The 20736-nt window shown below is 41.8% G+C and overlaps 1 protein-coding gene across 1 annotated transcript in view; it reads right to left on the bottom strand.

The window, feature by feature from the left end:
• The window catches only part of NELL2 (neural EGFL like 2), a 202482-nt gene that overhangs the window by 162980 nt on the left and 18766 nt on the right, over positions 1-20736 (bottom strand). The window contains exon 3 of the mRNA XM_054989185.1: positions 2748-2898. Within this exon, the coding sequence (XP_054845160.1) occupies positions 2748-2898 (151 nt within the window). The remainder of the gene's footprint in view (positions 1-2747; positions 2899-20736) is intronic.

Below are 20736 nucleotides of genomic sequence, written 5' to 3'. Positions count from 1 at the left end.
ATAAAGCATACACAAAGGTGTCTCAGGGCACTGGAATTAATAACATTGATTAAAGTTCTTACTGAGAGAATTCTTCTCTTTATCAAGAACATAAGAAATCATGTGTGTGAGAGAAGTTTGTACTCATGGTTCAGTGTAACGGAAGAATTATGTATTACTGTCATTAATTTGTATATATTTAAGGAATCATTTAAGTCACTTCATCATACTATTTACTTAAATAGAATTTTTAAAAAATCAGCACAACTTATACATTCAAGGTGTTTCCAGTCATTAGAAGCTGTATTCATACTTGTATTAGGATAGCATCACAATTTGTGCTGTAGAAAGTTAATTTTATAATAATCATTGCTATTAAATTCTAATCAGTTGATAACCAAACAGTATTTTTAAGACGATAATTTCTAATATTTTCCCATGACTACCATATTCTATAGTTCCTACAGACTTATTATGTCTTACTTTAATGCACAAGATAAAGCAGACTTAAATAAGACACAACTCTTGAGATAGGGAGTATATGTACACCCTCCAATAGATGTGACATGGGTGTTCCACACAGAGATCCATATAAATCTAGGCTGATTTATACAATCTTCACCCCTTTCAAAAATTCAGAGAGAAAATAGTACAGCTCAAGCAAGCCTTGGTGAAATGCCCTTGCCACGTGCAGGGCCAGCGCCACCACTGAGGCGGTGAGGGGGTGCCGGGGGTGGAGGCGCATGCCACAGAGCTGGCGTGCCTGGCCTGCAGCTGCTGCAGCTGGCTGCAGCCACACCGCCACTGCCACATGCCCCCAGTCAGGCACAGCAGCCGCGGGCCAGGCACAGCAGGTGGCCGGGGTGGCATGCAGAGCGCGGGCAGCCTCTGCGCGCCGCCCCAGCCACCTGCTGGCCATGGGCCCAGCTTTGCTGCGTGATGACATCATCACGTGGTGACATCATCACGCAGTCTGGGGAGCATGCGCGCACTGCATACGCGCACACATGGGGGTGGCCATGGGCGCCAGAAACCCTGCTGCTGGCGGTGGCCACATGGTATGCTATGTTTGTGGTGAACATTGGGATAAAATCAGAAAAATTTCATTTATGAGTTTGGCTTTGTTTTTTGAATTTTTCTGCTACCATACCCTACTGTATGTCTGTGTGTTATGTGCCATCAAGTCGCCTCTGACCTACAGCAACCCTGTGAATGAAAGACCTCCAAAACATCCTATCATTAACTGTGTAATCCACCTTAGGTCTCAGTAAGAAAGGTGTAACAACAACAACACCTATCTCCAACCAGTTTCAACAGAGTTAACCTTTTAACTCTGCTTAGGATTCCACTGCCAGCGTCTGAACCGGGGTACAGATAGGAGATAAAGAGCTTAAACATCATTATAACCAGAGGAAGGTTTCAGCTGCATATAAAATTATATAAAATTAGGACTACCTGCTTTACAGAGCCAAGAAGGGAAAAACTTTAGAAAAGGAAAGTCAGCAGAGAGAGAATTTGAAATCAGCCACCAAACCTAGATATCTCTAAACAACAATTACAGCGTTAGAGAACAGCTGGCCTCCCAATAAGTGAATTTGTCCGCGAGCCCTAGAGAACAAGAAAATGCTCTAATAGATAATTTTAGTGGTTGAAGCTAGATAACTGCTTACTTTACAAACCTGAAATGCGAGTAACTATGCTGCAAACTTGCTACAGAGCCCACTTCATCAGGTATCGCCCACAAAAACCTTGTTACAATAAATCTGTTAAGTCTCTAACATACCATAAGACAACCTTTTGGGTTTTTCTGCAATATATATATGAAGGCTATCACATGAAAAATGCAGTATTTAAAAGCAATATTCAATACAAATAAGTACTCTACTACAGTAAAAGATAGGAGAAAATAAACTTCCTTATGGATTAGAAAATCTTTTTGTTTAAATGAGGCATATGATACAGAGCTTTCGGGTTTGACTTGTAATTCATATATTTTTCAAAGTCATTTTTACAATATCTTGTGTCTGCCTCTTCATTCGGAATAGAGGGGCAATAGCCCGCCCTCCCTGCAAACAGGCTATCTTGATCACACCCTTCTTACCTGTGACAGCAATTGTCTTGTCAGTTCATGAAAATATCATTCTCAAATGCCCTCAATACTTTAATCTTTTCTACCTAAAGACTGTTTTTCTAAGCCACTGTACTATTTATTATTATGGATACACTTCACTAAACTTGATGAATATTCACTGTTCTGCAAAGTAAGAAGCCAAAAAACAACGCCCCCCCCCCAAAAAAAACTCTTAAGAAGCACATTGACATCCACATATGCCCTGAGCTGATGTAGGTCTGCTGGCTGCAATGACAGGCTGATTTTATGCTAGATAAGGATGAGGCTCGCAATTATATGACAAGCCAATAGTGGAATGTCTTTTTATGCCCTTAGCAGTAGGAGACATTTAAATAGTGACAGCTATGCCACTTTCTGTTGATAGATCTTAGCTTGTGAATTTCTATCCACTTCCATTATCTGCAGTCAAATACACCATAGCAATTTCCAGATAATGCCACACACATCATGTCATAGCATACCTCCCACTCCTAAATATAATTACTGGGAAGTAAATCCAATCAATTTCAACAGAATTTGCCTTCCATGCAGATATGTCTAGGATAACAGCCTAAGTTCATTGTGGGTCTATATATGGCTTATTTTAAGCATATTTCAATATACCACCAAAACAAAAAACAAAGACATCAGCACCCACCTGTGATCAAAGTGGTGAATAGAAAAAATAACTCCTGAATTTAAACGAGCTTGTTTGAGTGTCACCAAAATTGTGAATTCATGTTTATTTCTTAGCTTCTGGAAAAAAAGTTCCGCTTTCTCTGGAGATACTTTAACACTTCGTGAAGTACCTAAAGAGAGAGAGACAGAGAGAGAGGTGCTATTATTATACGAAGAATAAACAGAGGTACATCAAGCACACAAAGTTACACCATCAAAAATCATGGTACAGCCCATTGATCCAGAGGAGTTAGCCGTGTTAGTCTGTAGTAGCAAAATCAAAAAGAGTCCAGTAGCACCTTTAAGACTAACCAATTTTATTGTAGCATAAGCTTTCGAGAATCAAGTTCTCTTCATCAGATGCCTGATCAAAACTGGGCAGATACAGAAGAGGAGGGGAGAAGAGAAAGAGAGAGGAAAGAACATATATCACAAAGAGACAGAATGCAATTAGCGTGGAGGCAGGACAAACCTAAAGGAACTAACAACAGAACACCACTGGTTGTCACCTATAGCTCCCAGCTCAAACCCATCCAACGTATCATCAGTGAGCTACAACCCATCCTGGAAAATGATACCTCTCTCTCAGAAGTCCTGGGTGGAAGACCTTTCCTTGCCTACAGACAGCCCCCCAATCTTAAACGACTTCTCACTTACGATCATGAATCGGCCAGCAGAGTCACCAGCACAGGTACCAGGCCCTGCAACAGACCCAGATGCCAGCTCTGCCCCTATATCTACCCAGGGAATACAATTACAGGACCCAATGGCATCAACTCCACTGTCTCTGGCTCTTACAGCTGCTCATCCTCCAATCTGATATATGCCCTTATGTGCCAACAATGTCCTTCTGCTCTGTACATTGGACAAACCAGCCAACCTCTACGCAAAAGAATAAATGGACACAAATCTGACATTTGAAATGGAAACGTCCAAAAACCAGTGGGAGAACACTTCAATCTACCAGGACATTCCATCAAAGACTTAAAGGTCGCTGTGGTTCAACAGAAACCTTTCAAAAACAAAATCCAATGGGAGGCTGCTGAATTGGAATTCATATGCAAATTTGACTCTGTCAAGCTGGGACTGAATAGAGACTATGAATGGTTATCACATTATCACAGGTAACAGATTCTCTTTACAGAGGCGTGATCTGGGGGAGCCCAGTGATGCCTGGTGTGGGCTTTCGGGGACCACAGTTCTCTTTGTCAGATGCAGCTGACAGGGAGAGCTGTGGTTATCGAAGGCTTATACTACATAGGAATTGGATACCTTCACTGCTACAAACTAATACGGCAAACTGACTGCACACCAAAAGGAGATGTTTACATTTCCAAGCAAAGGAATGTTTTGATTGCCTCCACGCTAATTGCATTCTGTCTCTTTGTGATATATGTTCTTTCCTCTCTCTCTCTCCAGGTGCTACTGGACTCTTTTTGATTTTGGTACAGCCCATTGGCACCCATACAAAAGGCCAAGCACCCTCCAACAGGCACAGTTCCTCCCACAAGGCCTAGGAAAGCACAAGATGCGGACAACAACCACAACCAATCTCCCCAGCACAACATAAACTCCATCCCTATCATTCAGTATGTACACACCATGGGAATCAGTCTCAGAGCTCTCTGAGATTTAGAGCACACAGCATTGCATTTTAGTAGTGGGAGAGAAAAAGAGAAGGCACTTAGCCCCGCTGAGTGAACACTTTGCACTAACACCCAAGGGGGACAGCAAAGTCCATACAGTGTGACTAACATGTTTCATTTAAAACCCTAATAGGTACCTCATCTCTGGAGGCACAACCCATAGGGGTAAGCACGCACTGACAAGTGAACAGGGGCAGGAATCCAGTTGCCCCAGTCTGGCAGTCTGCACCTGTCTCCCTTATACCCCCATACAAGCACAGGTGTCGCCTTGATCATGCCAACTCTCACACGAGGCTAGTAGAGTATGCATATAGAAGCAACCTGAACTAGGCCCACCCAGCTCCATGAGCCCTGTTATCCAATGGGGCATATGCCCAGAAAAGTGTACCCAGGAAAACTGACTATGACTGCAATTCTAAAGGTGCCATGTATTGTATACAATGCCCATGCAATTTGTTATATGTAGGATTGACAACTCAGCTGGTACGACTAAAAATATCTGAACACAGAAGCTGCAGTAGACTGAAGAAATTGCAAGCTCTGCTTGTAAAGCACTGTATGACCTTGGGACACTCAGATAAGGACCTTAAGTTCTGGGTCACAGAAAAAATGGAAAGTGCACACTTTGCAACAGTTTCAGCTTCTTAAGAAAAGGGAGACATTCTGGGATCTTCATGCTGGAAACCTTTTTGCCAAGGGGTCTGAATGAAGAAATTGATTGGTTGTGTGCGTGAAGGAAGTTCTTCGCTATTTTGACATCTTATATCTGTCTATGGTGTGATTGGCAGCGATATAGCATTTTTTCCTCAGGTGCTGCTGATTACCTCACTGTTATTCTTTCTATTGCATCATGTTCCCCCTCCCTCCTCCACCGTGTATAGATGAGCTGGGTGGGTATGATGCTGTTTCATCTTTATGTGTTGCTCACGTTGCACTTTAAGCCTTTTCATGGGAAGATTTGCATGTATTTACTCCATGACTGTTTATACAACACCTTTGTGTGAGTAATGTGATTTATCATAATCATATGAATTTTACATGTTTAATTAGTTTTGTTCCCCATGAAACATCTAGACAATTATTACAAAAAAAACTTCTATTTTTTCTCAGTTTAAGTCCATTTTGTGCAGGGACAGGTATTTTGGATTTATTAGTTATATTCATGGAATGCTTCATATGAATACATACCATTGGGGAATGCCCTTGGGCTGAAACGTGTCTGGTTCTGGTTCTATATATATGGAGATAAAATGTACTCTCACAGTATCAGTAATGAAAATCACAGAACTGCTGAATTATATTATTCTTCTCCTCCCAACCCAAAATGTCAAAAGTGGAGAACAGATTCAACTCCACCATATCGAGATTTCCTTCCCTAATCCATAAATGTTGATTGATTGGCTTGTTTCCAGTCAATTTCTTTTCTTGGATCTTCATCAGTCTCAGAGAGGTCAAATAATTTAAAGGTATATTCACAGGTTCTTCTCTTGTGTTGGTTTTAGCAGTAATTTGGATCTTATTAGAAACCAGCTTTTTGATTCTAGAAATATTTCATTATCTTTATTCCATAATACTCTTGAGATGGACTGCACTTAACAGCAAGTTTCTGAAGTGCAGCAAAATCAGAGAGATGGGTTAGGAAGGGTTAATTATTTCCTAGAATAGAGCGCTTGAGTGACAGGCTGCTGCCTTTTCTATGACTGGTCAGTTAGAACCAGTCTGGAGGCAGTCAGTTGGTTTCTGACAAGATTTTTGAGTCAGTGAGTCTGACAAGAAAGATCAGACAGGTTCAGCTTTAGTGTGAAGGAAGAAGATTATTTTGCCTTAACTGTAGTATTACTGTCCTGAGGAAGAACTCTATCTAAGAATTCAAAGTCTAAGTGTCAGCATAAACTGAAATACACTTTACACAGACACCAGAGAACAGAAAGCGTGTTTTGAGCAAGAGTTATTGGGTAGTGGATTCCCTTAAAAGCCAAAAAAGGAAGGGTTCTATCTTCTGAGGAGAAGGATATTAATCCCACCCAGGTTCTAATGGGAGTTTGGCTCTGAGGAGAATCCCAGGTATGATGTGAAGGGAAAACAGTTTTGGACTAACTCCAGGAAACCTGAACTGTCATAGGAAACTTCCTGAAGAAACATTGTTGCTGTAACTAACTTACAAAATAAAATGCCTCTCACTGTTAAGAATCAAGAATATATGAAAATAAGCTTCAAGGATACTCTTTTGCCTGTTGTAAAATGTGTATTCTGTAATACCAACAAAATTTTACCTCCGCATTTCCATCTCCTGACTAATCTTATACAATCCTTGCCTGTTAAATAAAGTTATTTCTTTTTTAATGTTATACAATCTCTAGAGCCATTTCTAACAAAAAGGAAGAGAGCTTCTGTTTTTTCCCATCAAGTTCCTGGGCTGGACTAAAAAGCCAAAATTGTATCTGCATGTCAGGTGGGACAAACAGACTTTTAAATATTAACACGCTCCTTGGGGCTGCTCAGTCAAAGCAGGGAAACTGAATTTTGGCAGGAAAATCTGCCTCACAGAGGGGAGAGTGAAGGATATTTCATTATCATTGTCCCATAATATTCTCAATTATTGTGAAAGGCAAACACTCTTTCTACTATCCTGCTAGACTAGAATGTAAGGTGAATTCTCTGAAAATACAGTGAACCATTTAATACCTCTACTTGTTTTAAGACCAACATATATGAGGAAACACTTAACCAAAAAGCCAAATGGCAGCTGGCCCACCATCTAGTATTCCATCTTATCAACCTATTCTGATAAGATATTTTTAAGACTATCATTTGTTGTTTATATTTTAAAACTTGGTTATTTTGTTCCTCATTCATATCCATGCCTAGTTTCTCTCTCTCAATATTTTAATATCATATTTTAATATTTTAATATCATCACCCTTACAACCATTTATCCTTGGTTATTTCTTTGTTTGATCGCCACTGCACTCTCTCTCCTCCTTAGTTATTGATTATGGACATATTGAGTAATCAGTTCTAATTTTGCATAGATTTTCTGTAACATGAGAGACCGGGGCGATTAAGTAACATGTCAGCGATTAAGTAAGTTCCACCCCCCCCCCCCAGAAAGCTATAATTCTCTGGATTATTAAGTCTTGTGCTTGAAGGAGAGGGTGACAGTGATACCATGCAAGAAGTTCCCTTTAGTTCTTTAAATTCTTCAGGGTCTAAAGTCTTAACTGCTAAGGTGGTTAATGACAACAAAGCTTCTAAAGGCTCAGATTGGTTATGCAGATCTATAGGGCAAAAAAAAATCCTCTGATTTAGATTGTTTTTTATCCTTAACTTCATATTCTTCAAATGGGTAATCATAGTTTCTTCCCATTATCTGAACGCAAACTAATTAACAAATCTAAAAAACGAATGAAAATTAGCTAATAATTAAAGATACACACCCGTATCATGTCTGATTTTTTTTTAATGACAGGGGTAAAAAGTGGGCTGCCCCAGGTTGCCTGCCCCCAAGCCAAAAAGGTAATAAATAAAAAGACTTGCCCTCAATGATACAACTCCAGTGTCTGGCTCTCTCCCTGCTCTGCCTCCAGGACCAGTAAGTACAATTTGTATGGATACAGAATGTGCATCAGGGGGTTCCGGGAAAATGTATCCCCCCATTGACCCTGCCAGGGGTCCACCAGCATGGATGCAGCTGGCACACCATCTGTGCTGTTTGCCATCGCTGGATATGTTTCTGTTTGGCATCTGTACTGGTAGAGATTCAAATGAGGGACCTGGGAGAATGACCAGTGAGGTCCCTGCCACTCTGCTCAGCCACTGGTTCAAACTTGGCTCCTGGAGCATCCTGCTTTGGGCAGCCTTCTGACCAGCAAGTCTGCCTCATTCAGATGCTGTCTCCCCATGGGAGCAACTTGTAAAGGCACAGGTACCATACAGCTGTCCTTTCTCCTTGTCAAATGTCCATAGGAAATGGACCAGCAGCACCACTTCTGCATCAGTAGCTGTCTGCCACCATCACAGCTGCCCTCAGAATTGAGCTGCCCCACAAAGAAATGCTGTACTTAAAAATATCTAACATTTTAAACTGAAATGAGTCATGTTCTAAACAGAACTTAATTATTTAAGATCTATAAATAAAGAACTGTTACATTTTCAGACCCAAACCTTATGAGTTCTATTTTGTTTCATTTACTTTCATTGTTTCATATACTTTCAATTTCTTTACTCCTTTGGCTCACATAGATTCCTAAATGTAGACTTATATATCCAATTTAACTGAAGGAAAGAGAGAAGGGAGAATTGGAACCAAAGGGGGAGGAGGTGAAAGGATCCCAACCCAGGAAAACTGGATGCTGTGCCTTACACTACTGTGATCCATTTTTTAATATTATAATTATTCCGATCCTCTTTTGCTAGTAGAAGAGCTCTACAGCCCTTGTGTCTCCAACCATTTTCAACCTGAGTGAACTTTTATGCAATAATAACAAGATGAAACACACCCACCCCAAGAATTTAATGAAAGCATTTAATAACTTATGAAAGTACTCAAATGCAATTACTTCATAATGTTCATTGTTTCAGTCACGGCATGCTAATATACCAGAATGAGTCATCCTTGCATTTTGTTGCATGGCTTGGCTGTTTACTAACATTTTCTGACAATATAAATAATTTTGTGAAGGAAACAAGAAAAACCTAAATGAAAAAATGCCTTTTACCTCAAGGATTTCAAACACTATAACCCTCTGCAAAACACAATGGCAACTGATAATATGCAGGACCAGAAGATACAATCAATTATTCTAAATAAAAGTTCTTAGATTAGGAAACAGTTCCTGAAGGATATATATGTGTTAGTCTATTGCAGAAAAAACAAACAGGAGTCTTGTGGCACCAAAAATATTTAAACATTTTACTACGGCATAAACATTCATTAGGCAAAGCTCATTTCCTTAGATGCAATGCATTATTACCTGATCATAAAGCTAGACCTTTTATGCAAGAGGTATGAAAAAAACCAAAAACACACCATGGTGAAGGGACCATAAAAACAGGAGAAGTGCAGGGTGAAATGTAATTATGTTCCATTCAAAATCTAATCAAGAAAACTACAAACACAATTCACTGATTTTGCTAAGCTACACCTGTAATGGGTGCGTGGAGTCTCAAGCTTTTCTACACAACCCTGGCTGGATAACCAGTACAGATGTTTAACTTTGCTTCAGAGAAGGAGACCCATGCTGATTTTCCCATTAAAAATAAACTTTGTCCATTTTACATGCTATCAAAAACAGGAATATGAAAATGACAGATTGTACAAGAGAAAGTGTGATGAGGCATTGGATCCCACATCACAGTACCAATAACCAATCTTGAGGTTTTGCATTCACAGTATAAATATTCTTTTTGTGAGTTCTGTCTGCAAATCACTGGGATGGGTCTGACATCTTTGGTTCCAGGTACGAAAATTCACTAGCAAAGAACAAGTATGTCTATCATTCTGATCTCTGCAACAGAAACAAAGCTCCATTTCCCAGAAAGTGGGAACTGGAAGGCTCTTTTAAGAATTTTTAATGAGAAGGAGGAGGAGGAGGAGAACAATGATATTCAATTTATAGACTGCCCTTCAGGACAACTTAACACCAACTCAGAGCAGTTTACACAGAGTTTTGTTATTATCCTCACAACAATCACCCTGTGAGGTGGGTGGGGCTCAGAGAGCTCTGAAAAAGCTGTGACTGACCCAAGGTCACCAAGCTGGCTTCAAGCGTAGGAGTGGGGAATCAAACTCAGTTCTCCAGATGAGAGTCCTGCCACTCTCAACTACTATACCAAGCATTTGCCTCGTGTAAACAAACAGTAATTAGAGCTCAAGGAAGCAGAAAAATTATCCAGGTAAACTACAGATGGTTGCTAGTGAAGTAGCACTGGAATAAAAATAAAAGACAATTTCTCTGTACTTATAATTGAGATTCATAACTAGTCCTTTATTCTGGCTGCCCTTGAGCTGTCAAAGTAATTTTTAAAATGTTCTATCCACTATGTTCAGCAAATTGTTGGTGCAAGTGTAATTGTGACACTTGCCTTCTAAAGTAATATTTCATGAATTAATGAAAACCTCTGCAGCCTTTGCACCTTTCTGGAAATTAGCAGTTTTTCAAAACATTTTGAAGGAGTGAATCTTGGGAGTCATGGTATCTAAATTATTATGAGCAAATTTATATTGCACAAAGCCTAAAACTAATCCTAAATAATCTGGCCTGGAGCCCCCAAAAGTTATTGATGAAAAATAATTTAGAGCAAGGATAAAGAGTAAGCGCTGGAGAACATGGATCAGCAGATCCATCTCCATTGAGGATGAATCAATCCACAGAGTCCTCCTGACGCCCAGCCTGTTATCCAAAATATTCCCAGACAGAACTGTTTGCTCACTCCTAACTGCTGTCTGGTACCTGAATTCACCTACTTGGCACTCTCCTTGGTCATCCACTACAGTGGATGTAGCTCCTCTGTGGGATTCTGCTTTGAACCAAATTCACCAGTACAGGGCCAACACAGTGCAGCTTCCCCAAACCTTGTGCTGTAAGTAATTTTCCAGGTAGTTGTATTAAGGGATGTTATTGTTCAGGTTACTGTGGACTGTTATATTTTATGTTACTCAACAGATAAATATGCCTGTGATGAAGCAATAATGCGAAACGGGAGCAGACCAACATGCTAGCGAAACCCGTAGGTGGCGAAGTGAATGGTCACAGCTTCACAGCTTCGGCGTGTTAATCGCAGTTCCACAGCTTTGCTGCTTCACTATTTCCAGCAGCTTCTTAGTTTTTTATTGTCAGGAGTGCTGTTGCACCATTGTGAATGAACTTACATGATTGTTCCACCACTTGGATGAATTTTTAGATGTTGTAGAGTATTGTGATATGAATTCCTTTGTATTTATTGTTATATGATTTGCTTGAGGACACTGGATACACTTTCACTTTGTTGGTAAAACATTACTTTATTGCCTTACTTTGTAGATTGTTTCCTGGGATCATTATTTTTTGTCAGTTTCCAGTCCCAGGTCAAGCCCTTGTGCTGTTACACTCTAGATTCTTTGGCAGAGGCTGGCCAAAGGTTGACAGAACCAAAGGGGGTGAGAAGATATCATCCCTTCACTTCCTTTGCACCAGTAATTTGGCCCAGTATTGGCTAGAGATCAACCTAGAAGCTGCATTCTTTCAGCACCATGCTGCAGTCCTGGAACAAGCATCATAACAAAAAAACAGAACAGCTCTTAGGCTCAAATGTACTCTCATGTCACAAATTAATATCCACAGTCTGCAGATTCACACATCAAGGTAAACCGGGGCTTCCAGAGGTCTCTGGTTCCTCCATTTCAAATGAGAGTACTATAGCAGTCTGTGACATGAATATGGTGTGCATAAGAAGCATAAGTACTATAAGACTATTCCCTATTCAATCTTCCATATGCTGCTCAAAGCCCACCATGCAACAAATAATGGCCCTAATAGAACTGAAAAGGCGACTCCACCACATCTTACAAATTATTTCATCTAGAAATACAAAGGTAATAATAACCGCAGATTCCGTTCTAAATTTGACACAAATAAGCCAAGCTGCCCAACTTACCAGAAAGCTCCTTTGTGGGCTGCAGGGTGCAGAGCCTTGAGCAGGGCAGCCACCATGCTGTTCTGGTACAGGCAGCTCCCAGCAGCCTCCATACGTGGCTTGGGAGCCAATGGGCATGGGCCACCTGGCTGGCTAATCAGGGGTGGCCTGGCCAGGTGGTGGGAGGGCTTCTGGCCAGTGGAGCTGGCAAGGGTGGGCCTCACTCAGGTCCACAGACAGGGCATAAATGAGGGTGCTGGCTAGGCCTGCATATCACATGCAGTCACCTGCGATAGGTATCTCAGTGATGACTTTTTTCAGTGGCAGCAGTTCTTTGGCAGTGGTGGCAGCAGCTACCTCCAATGTTTTCAGGGGGTTTTGGACTTGATGAGCTTAGCCGCTTCACAGCAGTGCCCTTTCTTGTCCTCAGCTCCACAGGGCTTTGCCACTTTGCAGTGATGGCTCTGTCTGCCCCCACCCCTGCAGGGCTTTGTCCCAGCAGCTGCTCTTTCTACAGCTATGGATGCCCCCCACTCTGCAGGCTTCGCCACTTCAGTGTCTTTTTCCCCAGCTGGCTTCCTCTTCTTGGCCCTGCAGGCTTAAGCTCTTGCAGCAGAGACCCCTTACACAGGGCAGGCCTCCCAAGATGGTGGCCAAGCCTGCTCCCTGCCAAGCGGCTAAGGCCTCAGTGAGGCCACCAGTTAAGGGCACAGATGCTCTTATAAGAGGCACAAGCACTCGCCCCATCCCAGGGCAGGGATGGGGGGGGTTGCATGGTGGTCTCAGCCTGCCCAGGGATGCATGAGCATGGGGCCGGGCAGCTGCACACTTCAAGGGCTGTCCAAGGCTCTTGAGTATTGTACAGAACACATGGAGCAGCTGGGTGCCTCCAGGTCCTGAGCTCTGGTGTGGTCCAAGAACCCTACAAGACCCCCTCCTGGGTGGCTGGTGAGGCCGCCAGGGTGACAAGGCATGTGGTGAGGTGCAAATGTGTCCAATCTCCCTCCAGCAGTGGCTCCAGGAGCCTGAAGCAGAAGGCAAGACCTGTGAGGATATGGCATCACAGATCCCACAAGACCTGGAGATCCTCGTGCCACAATGAGGACTGGGATGAGGCTACAAGTGTTCCCAGCTTGCCGGCCTGGGCCATCCAACGGTGGTTAGCCAGGGGTGTGGGTGGGCTGAGGGGATGTGGGCTCATGGGCTGACAGACAGATCAGCTAATGCTTAGATATGAGCCCCACGAGGCACCAATGCTCTTTAAAGCTCTATTCAATAAAGCAGTGGCCTTCTGAACTACGCCTGATGTCTCTATGTCTTCTGTTGCATTGCCCCTTGCCCTTCACCCCTCTAGCTGGCCCCCGCAAGCTATAAGAACTGAGGAACACAGTATTGGTGCCCGGACACTACCAGATTTCCATAGAAATTAATGCTTTTCATGTCAATGGAACATCCATTAATAGACACAAGCATTGCATCATAGCCAATGAAATCCCTTCAAGACAAGTCACTGAAAAAGTGTTATTCTGATATCTTCCTATTAGAAAAAGTTTAAAACATTAATGGGTTTCTTTAAAATTAGGTCCTCTCTTTAAACACTTGTTCCCTTCTTTCTTCCATTTCTTTCCTCCTTTCCCTACCCACAATCTCTTGGGAAATATAGTCCTGAGGATGAAGCACTCTAAATGATCAACATTCTTAAAAATGAAGGTGCAAGATTCTAAAAGCATAAGGACACATCATTGTCTTAGGCAGATTTACAGTGCAGTCCTAAAAAGAGTTACTCCAGACTGGAGTAACTTTTCTTAGGATTGCACTGTTACTTAATTCCAGTGGAAGTTACTCCAGTGAAAACAAATATGCCTCAGATCCTAGTCTATGAAGTTTTTTTAAAAAAGCTTTTTGTGCACACCTCCTCAGCCAAATTGGTTTTTGAATTCACATAATCAGATTTTTAAAACTTCAGCTATAAATCAATTTTAAGTATAGATTTGTTGAACAGTCAATTTAATTTTAGCCATTTGTGAACAGCTGTTACAAATCACAGTCTTGGGAATTTTTTAAGGGAAATTTCAATCTTTACAGGCATGCTAGAACTGTCAGAATGATGACACAGCAGTAAATTAATGGATGTTTCACTGCACTATTAGAATCATTGACTGGAAATACTGAATTCTTCACAACCTCTAAATAAACTGCAATAGTATTCACCTTCCCTACACTAGCACTCCCAAATAAGGATACAAGACACCAACAGTCAAAATTCAGATTCTCTCTCCTAGGCAGCAATGTACATCTTTTCTGACCACGACCATGATAAGAATTGAAGAGGGCATCTAGTGAACAATTACTACAGCAAAATGCATTATTGTTACATCTGTTGGCTTCTGCAAAAACCCAATCCTATTTTTAATCATAATTTTTATTCATATTTATATAATAAACCCCAGATCTTGACAGACATAAAGCAAGACCACATGCAAGAAAGGACAAGGCCCCTATACCTTTAATAAGTTTATAGAAGAGGAATGTTAGCATGTACAACTCTTCCTACCCTGCAGATCCAACCACATTACAAGCCCTCTCTCTTGTAAAGTAAAAAAAAATCTCTTAGAACAATACTGTCAGTTTAAGAACAGGTTGCATTGTCTCTAAAGAAGCAAGCTCCATTGAAGTTGTTGGTTTGTCTAGTCTACTATTATGGTTCTTTATGCTACAAAATGGCTGCATCACCCTGGACATATTGACTTGAATCTTTGAAATGTTAATATTTATTTAAACTGACTTGAATGAGTACTTAAGTTAGAAGCACTGAATAGGCATTGGGTGTTGCTTAATAGAGGCTTTTTAATCACATTGCTTTATTTGAAGAGCTCTTATAGGCAGGTTCTTAGCTTTTACTTGACAGTACAGAATGTCAAGGATGATGTGGATGGACATTCCTACTTCAGAGAATTCTACAAAAAACAGACGATCGCATCTCCTCCAGAACCACCATTGTCAAATCATCATCATGCTCCATTAACGGTGTTTTGGACTACTGTCAATATTATTGCTGTTCTATGTTAAATCACCATTTTTTACATTCTTAGACCACATCCTTTTCAGGTATCTAACATTGGCTGTTTCCACACATGTTGAATAATGCACTTTCAAAGCACTTTAGTTATCCTTTAGAAGTGGATTTTGTGTTTCACACACAAAAACCCAGTTCCAAATGATCACTAAAGAGCATTGAAAGTGCATTATCCAAAGTGTGTGGAAGCAGCCATTGTCAATGAAATGACACTGGTCACAAGTTTTTGGACAGAATTCACTTTTATGTTATGATGACTATCCCCAAATACTCAGTTCACAACCCAAAGCATTAGGCATACAGCATTGAGCAAAGGTGACATATTTAATAGAAAGCTTTAAGAGCTATTTTAACTCATGTTACACTTTCCCTAGAAGCTGTTTCATGAGATCTGCAGCACTAGATGCACTCAGTTGGCAGCGAGTCCAGCTGAAATCAATGGGATTTGCTTCTAAAACAACTTGCAATGGGACTGTTAGCTTTGCAACACTACCCAAACCTGCACATGAAGTCTAACCAGAATCAAGTCTTAAAATCCAAACACCTGATGACAAAAGTTTCTTTTTTGTACATTCTAATCTGCCAATCATTTGAATTCAGGTAACTGCAACATAATGTATTAGCTTTCTGTGCTAATAGCAATATTGGCCAAATAACGTGTTTTATAAAAATCAAAGTACAATCAAAGACCTTTTTATTCCAGATCACAAAAATTTTATTCTATACAAAATAAAACACAGTTCAAAACCCTATGACTAAGTTATGCAAATCAGTATTATTTACATAACTCTGGAAGTACGTGCATTATTTGTGTGTATTTTGTAATATTATGAAAGGTTCCAAGTGTAGCTTGAAAAGCAGACAGTGACAAAAACACAGAAAATTGAAAGGCAGACATTATTAGGCAACATATATTTAGTAAAAGTACTGTAATGATGAAATGGATGTAGTGCCAGAAATTGCTTAATACTCCATGCTAACAATAGCTGGAAAACTTAATATCTTGGAATCAAGGCCGTTATCTACAGCCACTCTCTCATGTGCATTTCTACATGTCAGAGTCGTAGGCCACTGGTCTAGTAGAACAACAGGTATTTACAACCTAATAATACAAAATCTACTTACTTTATGAAGAAACCAACTGCAAAATCATTCAACCTCTGCCAGTTCTACCTTACAAGAACAAAATTATAACACTTGGCTTGAGCAAGAGGACAGTTTAGTGGCAGAATAAAGCAGGGTTTAGGTCAGGGAGATCCACATTAGACAATGTCTGATCATTCAACAACTTCACTTTATGCAGCTTTTGTTGATTTCTAATCTGCATTTGAGTCTGTATCCAGAACACAACTCTAGGACAAACTACCTGACCCCTCCATCAATAGAAGACTTCTAGGCCTCATTCGAGCTTTATATGATCAAACCTTTTTGAGGGTCAGATGTAGTAGAAAGGGACATCTCACCAAACCCATCTAAACCCTTAGAGGCTTTAGGCAAGGTTAGCATCGGCATTATTTATCTTTTATATAAACAATCTAGTTAGTTGGCTTAATTCACCAGCACGCCATCCTCCCAAACTTGCTAATAGGACAATAGCAGTCCTATTATATGCTGATGACACAGTTTTACTTTCTAGAACTCCTGTCAGGCTGAGGAGAGCCCTGGGGAAGCTCTCCTCATATTGTGAAAATGAGTGTCTAACAATCAACTATCAGAGAACCAAGATAGTTGCTTTTGGGCACAGACCAAAGACCCGGCCTTGGTCAATTAATGGCCATCACACTGAACAAACTAATAACTTTAAATATCTGGGGGTAACTCTGCAGGCCTTGGGCTCTAGGCTCCAGCATAGTAACTATGCTGCTGACCAAGGAGAAAGATCAGCAAATAGTACTGTAAAATTTCATTGATCTCAAAGGGGTTGGCTTGTCCCTGCAGCTCTTAAACTATTTAAGGCCAAGACTCTAGCCCAACTGTTATATGGTTCCTTTATGGGGCCGCCCAGCTCGTGCTTTGTTCCACTAGAAAAAGTCCAATCTAAGTTCCTAAGAACCACTTTATAGGTTCTTAGGTGAGTCAAATACAAGAGTGAGATTGGAGATAGGGTATTTGAAAGTCGAAGCCTTGGTCTATATTTTAGCCATATATATGTGGTTAAAGGGACATCTTAACCCGCAAGATCTATTCTCCCTGATATTTTGGGACAACTTTCAATCTAACTGGTTAAAGTCTGTTCAAAGTCACCTGTTGAGAATCGGTCTCTCCCCTCAAATGCTCCTTATGGAATGAAACATACAAAAAAACTAGTTAAGCAAAGAACTGAAGATACAGAATGCCAAACTGACTGTTCCAGCTTACAAAACACCAAGGTTTGGGTAAACACAGGGCTTTTTTTCTGGGAAAAGAGGTGGTGGAACTTAGGACCGCACAATGATGTCGCGTTGGGTCAGCTGGAACAAGGGGGTGGTTTTTTAAAGTTTAAATCACCCTTGGCGAACATGTTCACATGGCTGGTGGTCCCGCCCCCTGATCTCCAGACAGAGAGGAGTTTAGATTGCCCTCCACGCCGCTAAGTGGTGCAGAGGGCAATCTCAACTGCCCTCTGTCTGGAGATCAGGGGGGCGGGGCCACCGGTCATGTGACCATTTCCAAGAGGTGCTGGAACTCCGTTCCACTGCGTTCCAGCTGAAAAAAAGCCCTGGGTTCACATCAAATACTTTGCAGAACCGGCAAATTATTTAACAACTCTTGAAGTAAAAGGGTTTAGAAGAGTCTTCTCTCTGGCGAGGTGCTCTGCCCTCCCTTCTGCTGTACTTGAAGGCAAATACAAGAACATTCCTTTCACCATAAGGTTCGGTACCTGTCAGTTAAAAGAGACAGAGACCATGGAACATACCTTTTTACATGTCCATACTATAAGGCAACATTCAGTGAGATCATTACCCCATTGTTCAGAAAAAGCCCGAGCCTCTCAGAAAAAGCTAGACCTGAGTTTCTTCTTTCTAGGTGATTCTGCACATGTTGGATAATGCACTTCCAATCCTCTTTATAGGTCATTTGGAACAGATTTTTTTGTGTGCAGAACAAAAAATCCACCTCAAACAATTGATAAAGTGTATTGAAAGTGCATTATCCAATGTGTGCGGAATCAGCCTCTGACAGAGATGCCAAGATTACTTACCAAGTAGCCAGCTTCTGTATGGCAGTACAGTACAGTACAGGCTAAGGAAATTTTATGGTATTTAGATTGTCATGTAACTGTTTTATACTCTTATTACTATATCTAAATTTGGGTTTTAAGTATGTATTTCTTTTTATATAGTCTAAGGGTCACAGCAACTACCTATTCCATCCATATTAGAAGCAGCTCAGACACCTGTTGTTGTCATTAGGACTGAATAGAAACAATCTGTTTCAATCAAATGAAAATTCTATGCCATAAGCACAAGTTAGTTCTACACTGGAATGTAGAAATGTTTATTTACATATGCACCTACCTATTATTTTTCACGTTGAAATTCTGGTGATATTATCTACTGTGTCCTCAAGGAAAAGCAGCAGTTCCCTGCCTTTCAATTATATAATCATTCCATTAGATTCAACTACAGCTTCCCAGTTGTAGCAAATTTATCATGTGCATAATATTACTAGCCTCAGTCTACTATATGAACTTTTAGCACCAAATTATATCTTTGTTATTCCTATTTGCTTGTTTTAAACTAGCGGTTTAAACCTTAATTTTAAGGTTCTACTGACCAGTCTTGGACTTTCATGATCTGCATTCTGACATACTCTGCAAACAGCAACATTTAGATACACTGAACTTTATCTTGGCTTATAGAATAAACCCATTACCTCTCTCTTTTACAATCAGACCTGCATACACACATTCACACTACCAAAACGTGTTCTTTTATATATGCCCCTCCAGAGAAAGCACCTTCGCATGAGCCCTAATGGAAGAAAAATATCCTTGAGAGTGCAAACCATTTAAATTTGCATTTTCACCAGAAACTATATAACATTTTCCAGTGGGAAAAAAAACAGGGTTTCTCACCTGTAACTGTTGATCGTCGAGTCTCTTCTGTGCAGACACACATTGGGACTGCGCAGGCGCAGGCCAGCCGCGGAAAAGATTTTTCTAGCTCTAAGAGATGTGAGGGGGACGTTCGGATCCACCGCGCATGCGCGCCGGTGTTCCCGCCAATTTTGAATGCATATATATCCGAACGTCCCCGGCATTCCCTCAGTTCACCTGAGCCGCCGGAGAAACAATGGAAGAAACCAAGCACTCACAGCGGGGCAGGCGGGAGGGAATGTGTGTCTGCACAGAAGAGACTCGACGATCAACAGTTACAGGTGAGAAACCCTGTTTATCGTCTTCGTCCTTCTGTGCAGCCCCACATTGGGAGAGTAACTAGCATCTCACCAATGGGGGCGGGTGTGAGTGTCTACTTGAACAAGGACTGCAGGACAGCTGTGCCCACAGCCGAGTCACGTCGTGCATGCACATCCACAGAATAGTGCTTGATGAAAGTGTCTGCAGTGGACCATGTCGCAGCTTGGCAGACGTCCCGGAGCGGCACTCCTCGTAGGAAGGCAGCAGAAGCAGCTTGCGCTCGAGTGGAATGAGCGGTAACCAACAAGGGACACTGGACTCCAGCATGCTGATAGCAAAGTTTAATCGTAGACACAATCCAGCGAGAGATGGACTGGGCAGAAGCAGGTGAGCCCTTGCGAGGGCCAGAGTAACACACAAACAGGGCAGGAGACTTCCTGAAACATTTGGTGCGGTGCAAATAAAACAATAAAGCACGCTTTACATCCAATGTGTGTAGTGCTCGTTCCCCTGGGGATGAAGGTGTTGGAAAAAAGGAAGGGAGGAACACCTTTTGCTGTAGGTGAAACCTTGAGACTACCTTGGGCAGAAACTCCATGCTAGTGTGGAGCATGACAGTACCAGGGAAAAACTGCAGGAAGGGAGGGTCACACCGCAGGGCAGACAGCTCCCCAACACGCCTAGAGGACGTGATTGCTACCAGGAAAGCCACCTTCTGAGTGAGCAAAGGTAGGGGACAAGAAGATAGAGGCTCAAAGGGCTGGAGCATCAGCCGGGAGAGAACCAGGGAGAGACTCCATTGCGGAATGGGATGGGCCCTAGGAGGGAAGGTCTTGAACAGGCCCTTCAGGAACTGCTTGGAAAGCCAGTGAGTAAAAACTGTCTTCCCATCAATCTGCTCATGGAAGGCAGAGATTGCAGCCATGTGGACCTTAACACTGGAAAACGCAAGGCCCTGGGAGCAGAGTTCCAGGAGGTAGTCCAGGATGACAGGAAGCGGGCAACTAAAGGGAGAAACCCCCTTCAGGGCCAACCACCGGGAAAAACGTGACCACTTCCTCTGATAGGACAACCTGGTGGACGGTTTCCGGGCATTCAAGATCACCCCAAGCACTCCAGAAGAGAGGCTCACTCCCGGGTGCCCAGAAGCCAGGCAGTCAGATTCAGTACAGCCACATCGTGATGCCACACCCCGTCCCTGGTTAAGAGGTCCGGGGCGTGAGGCAGGGAGAGGCATCGCCCCTGGGACAGGGAAAGTAAAAGGGGGAACCAATCCTGGCGAGGCCACCGAGGG

Source organism: Eublepharis macularius, chromosome 9 (genome assembly GCF_028583425.1).
Source record: "Eublepharis macularius isolate TG4126 chromosome 9, MPM_Emac_v1.0, whole genome shotgun sequence".
Lineage (NCBI taxonomy): Eukaryota > Metazoa > Chordata > Lepidosauria > Squamata > Eublepharidae > Eublepharis > Eublepharis macularius.
Note: the sequence above shows the minus strand (reverse complement) of the source record. Positions and strands in the feature narration are given on the sequence as shown.